The sequence below is a fragment of the Phycodurus eques genome, chromosome 5, assembly GCF_024500275.1.
Source record: "Phycodurus eques isolate BA_2022a chromosome 5, UOR_Pequ_1.1, whole genome shotgun sequence".
In the NCBI taxonomy this organism is placed as follows: domain Eukaryota; kingdom Metazoa; phylum Chordata; class Actinopteri; order Syngnathiformes; family Syngnathidae; genus Phycodurus; species Phycodurus eques.
This window is the reverse complement of record NC_084529.1, coordinates 17,896,342-17,907,001: the sequence shown is the minus strand read 5'-3', so window position 1 is coordinate 17,907,001 and position 10,660 is coordinate 17,896,342. Positions and strand designations below refer to the sequence as shown.

Sequence of the window (10,660 nt, the reverse complement as noted above, 5' to 3'; positions counted from 1 at the left end):
TAACTTAGTTTCATTTTTTTATATCAGAAAATACCTGGCATTTGAACAGGGGTGTGTAGACCTTTTACGCTCTGTACCTTCATGAGAAAGTGGGCCGATTGTGCAGCTGTACCTAATGTTGTGGCCACTGAGTATGTACTTGAGTCCTGTCTGCGGAGGCCCTGATGTAGGACGCTTGAGCCAAAGCACAGAGGCCGCATTGTTCGGCCAAGCCGCATAACGTTGCTCCTCAAATCGCTTTCTTTTTGGAGCAGATTTAGCAGATTACTGCTCGCCATCCGTCAGAAGAAAACGTGTGTTGTACCGTGAGTGGGGGGTGGGGGGCTTTCGAAGCAAAAATAACTGCTCGACCGCTTGGAAATGTTGCATAAAGTTCTGAGCTTTTGTCAAACAAAGTACATGGCTCGCAGTGATGAAATGCATTTGTTGTTTATCCACCTGAGATTTGGTTAAATTTGGTTCATTAAAACATGAGGCGCAGGGTTTATGATTTGGACTTGATTCTTTGTAACATGCATTTTTCCATGTAATAATAACTTGAATGCAATATTGAAAGAACAGTTTATTTTCTCAAAATGTAAGACTTGATTCTCATAATATGACTTTTAATAGAAAAAAATTAGCACGGTTTTCTTGGACATATATGACTAGATTATTACAAAACAATGTTTGACCAAGTAATTTCCTAACATAAAGTGTAAAATATATTATTTTCGAACGTATTCTGCGTGCCTTAAATGTTCACCAATCACGGGTATGGTAGGTGGTAGAATGTTTTTCTGTCACTTTGGGAAAATGGCATGGCCTTAAGAGGGCAGAGGATTTTGAAAGTGCTTGTTTAGAAATAACAGTTCATCATCGTTTTTGTGTTAAGTGATTCATTCAAGAGCGAGATTTTTAAATTGGGGTACAGTCATTTCTCCTCTACGCGCTTTGCGGAAACGCCCCCTCCATTACTCGACACGCCCCGAAGACTCGGCTCATCCGTTTTACTACGGCCGACTAGGTTTCTCACATGTATTTTTCGGGACTCACCGCGCAATCACGGCCTGTCACATTTGCCCATCCCATCCCTTCGCATTGTCGCACAACAAAAAAGTGGACGTCGATTTGAGGAATTTTTGGCAGTGCGGGTTGCTCCCTTTAACACCCACCACAGACAAATTCACTGGTCCATGTTTATTTAGTGTAAAACATTCATTGGCACTACCCCACCGTATTTTTGCATACCGCCACCCGCATAACCCAAGTTATGTCATCGTTTTCATTTCAAGTCAGCAGTAGTCAATCGCTTTTCTGACACCTGGAAGTACCCTGGCGCCTATTTACAAATCTTATGAAAAGGTCCATAATCTTTTTGAGTTGGAGAAATTTGAAAGCCACTTTATGATTTAAAAATATTTCTGCCTTATGAAACGTTTGCATTTACCAGCCTCACAGTCACAATGGTCACTTTTCACAAGTCTTGGAGGAATGCAATCAAATCCTGTACACCCCCACCACCACTCCCCTCTCCTCTTAGAGTCCAAGACTATATCCCCAGCGTTACATCACACTCTCCACCACAATGTAGATTGAAAAGGGAGAGGAGGGGAAAAAAAATTGTTGGGCTGTAATCTGCAGTGACGCCACTAATCCCTGAGCTACAAAAATCACAGCTCGCCGTCCCCGTCCAGCACACGGACGCCCAACGCGCCACATTCGCCAGCCGCCTCACCCCTGAAACAGGTAGGCCTCGTCCCACCGTGCACTCCGCTCGCATCATTTACGTATGGGATTTTTAGCTGCCTTTGAATTAGCTTTGTTCAATGATTGCATCTTCCCCCCCCCCCCCAAAAAAAAAGTACTATAACACTTTCCACCAAGTGGTACACTTTGGTTCAGTTTGGTACGGCAAGCTATTTTTGTGCGTACAGAATAGCGGGGGTTAGGGACCGGGTCAGAACATGAATAGGGAAAATATGCGGATAACTGACGGCCATTACAATTGCGTCGAAAATGTTTAAATGTTTTAAAAAATATTTGAATAAGCAGGAATAAACAACCAATAAGCATTTTAGGGGTTGGGCCCACCCTCCTCCAAGAAAAAAATAATTTAAAAATAAAAATGTCTTTGTTGTACTCCTGAAACGATTAATCGAATAACTCAATTACAAAAAACGTAGAATGTGCTGATGGCGCCCCCAAGTGAACAAAGATCTGCACCTCATGTGCACATTTTGTATTGGTTAATAATAATCATAATAATTTTATCCGATTGCTCAATCAGTAGAATACTCTGCTAAAAATATTCGATCACGGCAGCCCTACTGTTTTGCCAGTGATGTATAGTGACAGAACAATTAAATACTCTTGCACAAAATGGCAGAAGGAACAATTAGTGTATCCACTTTTTGTGACATTTTTGTTTGGTGGTGTGCCGTGAGATTTATTTTTTTCTAATATAAAATTTGTGCTTCAGGTCAGAAAATACTGGTTTAGGGTACCAAAAATAATCTACCACTTTTTGGCAATTTATACTGTTGGGTTACTAAATGAAGTGGTTTTCTTCATCAAAAGTTGACAGGATACCAAAATAAATAACTATTTTGGCACCATTCTGTTGTATGCATTATTTTTGTTGTCTTTATACACTTAAATAAACGAATTGAATTTATTATTTTAATATTAAATGTTTTGTTAAATTGAACTCATTAAATGTAAAAGACAAAAATATAACAAATCATCATCATTATGAATGGAAAAAAAGGGAAAAAAACTGTCTCTTTTCCCTCTGGGGAGCAATAAAGATATCGTAATTGACATTTAAAAAAATGTAACAATATTCTTGTAATATATTATTTGGTTTGGATTTGATTTACCTTCATTTGTTTCAGGACCCGATTTCTTTAACTTTGGTAATAATAATGTTTACCAGGTCAAAAAAACAAAAGCTATATTGTATTGCGTTTTAACCTGAGTCATCCATTTTTAATTGCTTTTACTTCTGGCGTTAAACTATTCAATGAGCTGATTCCATGAATGCCACCTATTTGGTTCATGTATTTCTCTAAAATTAAGGGAAAAAAAGTATTACTTTTTTTTGGGGGGGGGGGGGGTGTGATTTATATATTCATGCTTATTTTGTGGGTAATTTATAATTGCTATGTTAGGTAGTTCTCCAGCCTCACAGTGAGGCGTTCGGTTACCTTGCCATCATCATCACCTTATTGTGTCATGCTGCTTATGTAACATCTGATTTTAAATCTGCCTGATGAATAATGTGAGAGCTAAATTTACCATCATCCATCAAAATTATTATCAGGAGACCCCTGTCAATGTGGGATCAAGATGGATTATTCAGTTCAATAATTTCAATTCAAAAGACGCACGGTTAAAAGTAAGACGAGAAATAAAATCCGCCTGAAAGGTGCAAAATACTTCTTCAGGAATGAGACAATTTACGACAGTGTGTGTTGAACGAGGATGTAAAAAAATAACGAAGTAAAAAAACAAATTCACCAGAATATTTAAAAGGATTCCAGTAAGCCTAAAAAAGCTTAAATGCTTTTACGTAAAATTTCATCAAGGGATGAAACATCAAAATACAAAAGAACTGCTGGTGCAACAATAGTTCGGCAAGTGAAAATGTTTTGTCATTTTCTCACATGTAGCTTTCTTACAACATGACCAAAAATGACACAAATATTGTTCAGCATTTAATAAATAAATACATTATTATTTTTTAAAAATAGCTTGACTTTCATGGATTCATAGCAGTATCTAATCTCAAGTAAATTCTCACGCTCTGATTCAACTCCTGTATTCAAAAGTTAAAAAAAACAAAACAAAAACAAAAAAAGGACTTAAATAGAAGTACCGGTGCTTGTGTATATAACAAGTCTGGTAAAAGCAGTAATGATTCTACTCGTTTTATTTAAATAAAAGTAAAAAAAAAAAAAAGTACAGGCTCTGTAATGTACAAAAACAAAGAAGGCAAAAGTACTCTCACTCTGTATTTAGAAACTTGTTTAAAAATAAAAAGACTGGTAGAAGTAGTACTGATTCAACTCCCGGACCAAAGTGAAAAAAAGTTCACACTATGAAATGTACTTCAATCTTTTTTTTTACTGTCAATTAGAAGCAGTTTTACGTGGTTAATTTCCCCAACTGGTTAATTGTTGCTGTTTGAAACATGATGATTATTCTTTTTTTCTTTTTTTTGTATTTCAGACTGAACCGAGTGTGACGATCGGCAGACATGGCTGTCGTTGTGAGTACGGGCGTGCATTAACATGGCGACAAAATGGCGTTTTATGGGGGGGGGGGGCTCATTGTTAGTGTGCACCCATTAATCGGCGTCACGGTGCATTTGTGGGCTTTAGTGCACTCGTGTGAGGCAGATTAGAGCAACACAGGTTTTATTGATTAACGCTCACTCATGAGGATTAGGTTTCTTTAAAAAAAAAGAAAAGACAACAACAACACGTGTATTGTATTGTGAGAGTCTTAGATTGATGCACAAGGGCTTTTGTTTCTGGACAAATTGGCCTCGAAAGGTAAAAGAAAACGTGGACCTCAAACTATTGTGACGTTGGCAAATCTCGCCAGACTTTTCGGCGCAGTGAGAATCGAAAGCAGGCGAGGGGAAACGATGCCGGTAACCATCGAACGAGAAACGGAACTTACTGCGACGTAGTAGTAGTGTTCCTGGAAATATCAAAGACGATGTGGGGATTTCAATGAACCTAACGTACGTTTCCAAAAACATCAAAGACGATGAGAAGTCTTTCAATAAACCTAACACATTTTTAGAACCATCAAAAACGATTTCGGATTTTGAATGATCCAAAAAGTCCACGTTTCTAGAAGCATCAAAGAAAATTGGAAGTGTTCCAGTGAACCCAACATATACTGTACATGTTTTTGTAGACGTCAAAGACAATTCCGTTTTCAGTGTACCAAATATACGTTTCCAGAAACATCGAAGATAATTTAGTCTTCGATGAACGGAAACTTTGTGTTCTCACACAAATCAAAGATGACTTAGTCTTCGCTGAACCAAAGATACACGTTTCCAGAAGCATCAGATAATTGCAAGTCTTCGATGAATGTAAAGTTTCTGTTTTCACCAAATTCAAAGACGATTTAGTCTTCAACAAACCTAACAGATGTTTTTAACAACAAAGGTGATCTTCAATACGCCTCACACGTGTTTTTGTAAAGAGGAAAGAACTTCCCTTTTTTTTTTTTTTTTTCTTCAAGATTTAATTTTGAAGTGACCCTAATTTACGTTTTCGCAAATATTGAAGCCGATTTAGTCTCCAGTGAAATTAACGTACGTTTCCTCCAACAAACCAACTCTTCACATTTTCAGAAGCATCAAAGACCCATTCAAAGTCTTCAATGAACCTAATGTACGTGTTTCCGTAATTACTTTTTTGAACCTAACAGGCGTTTTTTGGGAAACGTCAACAACCATTTAATATTCAATTAACCTAATGTACACATTTTCATGAATTTTGAATGAGAGTTTATCTTCCACGAAATGAACGTAACGGTTTTATGTAAACTTTAAATTTGGATTTAGTCTTTTGTGAAAACGTCAAAAGACAATTTACAGTCTTCAACGAACCTCAACGCCCTCAGAGTGGAACTTACCGCATGGTGTCCGAGGAGGAGCAGGCACTCCGGGCCAAGCTGGAGCGCCTCACCGTCAAGGACCACGGGCCGGTGTTCGGACCCAGCCCCAGCCTGCCGGACCACACCCGGCAGAAGGTACACATCTGTGTGGCGTGGCATTCACGCATCAGGCCCATTGAGAGAAAGAAAGAAAAAAAAAAAAGGAACACCACATTATAACGGAAATTGCAGGCCAAAGACGAGCTGAACGAGACAGACGAGCAGCGCGTTTCTGCGGTCAAGGAGCTGCGGGGGATGATCAAGGAGAAGGCGGATGCGGGTGACGAGCTGGCCAAGGGGGTTCAGGACACTTTTGGGGAGAAGCCCGACAGCCTGCTGGTCCGCTTCATCCGGGCCAGGAAGTACGATGTTCCCAGATCCTTCGAGCTCATGAAGGGTACGGACCCGCTTTTAATCACGAGACTCACCACAATCTAGTCTTCACTAAACCTAACGTACGTGTTTTTGTAAACTATTTAGAGTCTTCAATATGTACATATTTTCGTGTAAAAAAAAAAAAAAATTGATTTAAGGTCTCCCAGCTAACCTACGGTTTGGTTTTTCGTAAACCAGACCATTCCGAGTCTTCAGTTAATGAAACGTAGGTGTTTTGTAAACAATGTATAGTCCTCAGTAAACCTGATGTATGTGCTTTTGTAAGCAACAATTTCAATTGATTGAGCGTCATCAATCAACCTATAGCGTGTTATATCGTGAATGCAAAAGACAATTTTGAATCTTTATTTAACCAAACTTTTTTTTTATTTTTTTAAAAACTATTTAGTACTCTATAATTATGTTGTGCAAACAAAAAATTAGGCGGCACGGTGGAGGGCCGGTTAGCACGTCTGCCTCACAATTCAGACGACGGGGGTTCAAATCCCGGCCTCGGCTGTGTGGAGTTTGCATGTTCTCCCCGTGCCTGCGTGGGCTTTGTCCGCGCACTCCGGTTTCCTCCCACATCCCAAAAACACGCACGGTAGGTCGATTGAAGACTAAATTGCCCGTAGGTGTGAATGTGAGTGTGAGCGGTTGTTTGTTTCCATGTGCCCTCCGATTGGCTGGCCTCGCCCAGGGTCAGCTGGGATTGGCTCCAGCACCCCCCCCGCAACCCTTGTGAGGATAAGCAGGACGGAAAATGAAAGAATAAACAAAAAATGTCATTTAGTCTTCGCAACTAACCTGCCTCTTTTTATATATAATCTTGATTATTTAATGAACTTAGCAGGCGTTTTTGTACACGATTTCATATCTGCAACGAATCTAACTTGAGTAATAATTTAGTAATAAAGTAACTAATTTAGAGTATTCAATAAACCTAACGTGTGTGTTGTTTACATCAACGATTTTGAGTCTTCAACGAAAGCATTGTTGAAATATTTTTGAGTCTTCAACAAAGCTAACTTATGTATTTTTATTTGCAATTTTGGGTCTTTAATGAACATAGCGTACGCGTATTTGTAAACGATTTCAAGTCTTCAACGAACCAACCTTGTCTTTTTGTGATTGATTTAGAGTATTCAACAAACCTAACGTGTTTACCTAAACCATTCAACGAAAGCATTTTAAAAAAAATGATTTTTGAGTCTTCAAGAAAGCTGGCTATGTATTTTTTATTCTGATTTTGAATCTTGAATGAACACAGCATACGTCTTTTTGTAAATGAGCTTGAATCTTCAACGAACCGAGCATACGTACGTGTTCTGTCGCCACTAAAGACCATTAAGACCCCCACAATAACCGGGAGATCAACGTCAACTCCACTCAGAAAGGTCGAGGTTCGAGGCCAGAACCTTTTACGGGCAAGGCAGCTCAGCTTACCACTTGAACACCTCGTGAGATTCCGAGAAAGTCCTCACGAAGACTTCCTTCCCAAGGTTATGTCCGATTCAGGAAAGAATACCCCGAGCTGTTTGAGAACCTGACGCCCGAGGCGGTGCGCAGCACCATCGAGGCGGGCTACCCCGGCATCCTCCAGAGCCGAGACAAGTACGGTCGCGTGGTTCTGCTCTTCAACATCGAGAACTGGGACTACGAGGAGATCACCTTCGACGAGGTGCTCGACACGTGCGTATGTTCTGACTCGGTCCGCGCCGAGCCTTCCTCTGACCTGCGCAAGTCGCCTTTTTGCAGATCCTGCGGGCCTACTGCGTGATTCTGGAGAAGCTTCTGGAGAACGAGGAGACCCAGATCAATGGCTTCTGCATCATCGAGAACTTTAAGGGCTTCACCATGCAGCAGGCGTCGGGCATCAAACCCACCGAGCTCAAGAAGATGGTGGACATGTTGCAGGTAGAATATGTTGTCTTATGTTGTTATGGACATTTTATATGAGCAGTTTGTTTCCACATGAAGAATAATTAATTACTTGAAAAAAAATGTACAAATATTGGATATAGGATTGATCTTTTTGTTTCATTTTTTTTTGTCTACCAAAATGCAGTTTTATTGTTTTTATTACAGCAGATACGTATTTTTATTTTTATTTTTTAACTTTTGTAAGAAGTTACACTATTGATATTGAGATTTTTTTATTAGTTGTTTTTAACGAGATCAGATCCGATGCAAGAGCTGTTTTTATTTACTGTAAAATACGATCATTGTTCATTTTTGTTGTATCCAATTAAAAAAACATGACACTAATATTGCTAATTAATTTTCTATTTCCAATTTATTATTGAGATGAGATCCTATACAAGAGACATACTTTATTTTATATTATTATTATTATACAACATGGCAATTATATTTCATATTTTCTATTTCCAATTAATTCGTTATTTAGTAATTTTCATATATTTTCTGTTTCCAATTTATTAGTTAGATGAGCTCGGATACAACATAATTAAAAGGTGAAATAGGTTTATTATTATTATTAAATTGATAGAACCAATGTCCCAATGGTATTTTTCAAGTATGTTCCATTTCTTTCTCTGTTTCTTTTATTTATTTATTACATTTCTAGAACATATGCCACTGGCATATATATTTTTTTCGGTTTCCAATTTATTAATTAGATGAGCTCCGATACAACATAATCCAAAGTTAAAATATGATTATTACTGTTATAATAAGATAACTGACTATGAGACTGCCTTAGGTTGTACAGCTATACCTAATGAGGTGTCCAATATGTAATTTGAACTGAACGACCTTCCCCATGTCTCCTCCCGTCCAGGACTCGTTCCCGGCCCGTTTCAAAGCTGTGCACTTCATCCACCAGCCGTGGTACTTTACCACCACTTACAATGTGGTCAAGCCCCTCATGAAGAGCAAGCTTCTAGAGAGGGTAATATCCTAAACGCTCTTCACTCGTGACTCGAATCCCCCCCGCCCCCCGGAGCAAACTCTCCTCTCGTTTTCGTCTCTCTCAGGTGTTTGTGCACGGCGACGAGCTGGAGAACTATTATAAGGAGTTTGACGCTGACATCCTCCCTGCGGAGTTTGACGGGAAATCGGCCAAATACGACGGCAAAGCAACGGCGTCCAAGTTGTTCGACTAAAAGCCAGAGTCGCATTTACACTCCATGCACTGCTGAGTGGACCTTTTTTTTTGTGGGGGGAGGGGGGTCCACACAAAGCCCACACAACCTTGATGTTACGTTTTTAAGATAAAAATGAAAGGAAATATTGAACCTTAAGGCCCTGGCACCTTCTTTTAATAGTGAATCCTCAAAATTTGATGCCATGCTCTGCCCACATTCGACGGCATAGGAAAAAAAAAAAAAAAAAGCTTGGTCGATTTAGTAATGGCTGCTTCAAACCAAACATGGCAGACATCCTGTTCCATTTCAGGCATGGGTCCTTGAGACTTTTCCATGCGTCCTATCCTGATAGACATGTCCACCAAATTTTGTGTTGATTGGTGAAACTGATGTTAGGGGCTACATTTTTTCCAACTTTCCATGATATGGAATTCGGCCCCAAAATGGCCAACTTACTGTTCCATTTCATGCGAGGGGCCGTTAGACTTTTTCTTGTGTCCCTGATTGGTGCAACTTGTATCGGGTTGATTTTTTTCTTAACTTTTCAGGCCCCTTTTTCACCGATTTCGCCCCCCAAAATGGCTGCTCAAGCCAAAATGGAAGGCTTCCTGTTTCATTTACAGAATGGGTCGGTGACACTTTTTTAGGCATCCGGTTAAAAGACATGTCCACCAAATTTTGTGTTGATCTGTGAAACTGGTGTCGGGGGCTATATTTTTTCCTTTCCGGGACCCTTGTTCATGGAATTCACCCAAAATGACTGCTCCTAACCAAAATAAATGACTTCCTGCCCAATTGCGGTCATGGGTCCTTGAGACTTCTTCGTGTGTCCTATCCTGATATACAGTACATGTCCATTCAATCCCGTGTCAAGAGGCGAAACTGATGTCAGGGGTTATGTTTTTTCTGAGTCTCCAGGCCCATTCGTCATGGAAAGACAGCTTTTCATTTGTCGGACGAGGGTGTTTAATTACTCAACTGCAGATGTGGAAGCCATCCGTGTCGTCATATCTCCTTGAAACATGTTCGTGGGCTTTGTTGGGACCCAGGTTGAACCACCAAACAGTTACTGTTAAAGCAGCAAGTCCGTCCCCCCTTCCATCCATCCTTGTCCTTTATTGCCTGCTGTTTACCACTATGAAGTGTTTCCTATTGTGCTACCTGCTGTACCAACACTGTCATTTGATTGTACAATAAAGTGTATACAAACTTAAACTTGGGAGTCTTTCCATCATTTGAGCTTTTTCTTTGGATTTATTTTCTTCGAATGGGTGAATAGTTCTGTGAATGGCTGCCGACCAGTCGAGGGTGTACCTCGGCTCTTACAGCCGTGACCCAAATGAGGAAAAGGTCGGGGGTGAGCTGGAGCGGTTCCCAGCTGAGGAAGGCCGAGAGGCAGGGTACGCCCTGGATTGGTCGGAGGCCAATTGCAAGGACACACAGACAAAATGGACTGGTCCCCGGTCAATGTTTAGCCAATCACCGGGGGACAAACAACCATCTTGAAAAAGCGC

At 40.0% G+C, this 10,660-nt stretch overlaps 1 protein-coding gene across 1 annotated transcript; it reads left to right on the top strand.

Moving 5' to 3' along the window:
* Positions 1-1,596: 1,596 nt before the first annotated feature.
* rlbp1b (retinaldehyde binding protein 1b) lies at positions 1,597-10,361 on the top strand. The gene is made up of 8 exons (XM_061677862.1): positions 1,597-1,728; positions 4,213-4,252; positions 5,629-5,757; positions 5,854-6,058; positions 7,539-7,717; positions 7,795-7,953; positions 8,840-8,950; positions 9,036-10,361. Exons 2-8 carry the CDS (start codon positions 4,241-4,243, stop codon positions 9,162-9,164), a joined length of 924 nt encoding a protein of 307 aa, XP_061533846.1. The 5' UTR covers positions 1,597-1,728; positions 4,213-4,240; the 3' UTR covers positions 9,165-10,361.
* The last annotated feature ends 299 nt before the right edge of the window (positions 10,362-10,660 follow it).

What these genes read in the sequence shown, in the direction of transcription:
- rlbp1b (XM_061677862.1), top strand. An exon ending in AGGAGATCACCTTCGACGAG is followed by an intron (nt 7,718 to 7,794) that starts GTGCTCGACACG and finishes GCCTTTTTGCAG; the next exon opens with ATCCTGCGGGCCTACTGCGT. An exon ending in AGATGGTGGACATGTTGCAG is followed by an intron (nt 7,954 to 8,839) that starts GTAGAATATGTT and finishes CCTCCCGTCCAG; the next exon opens with GACTCGTTCCCGGCCCGTTT.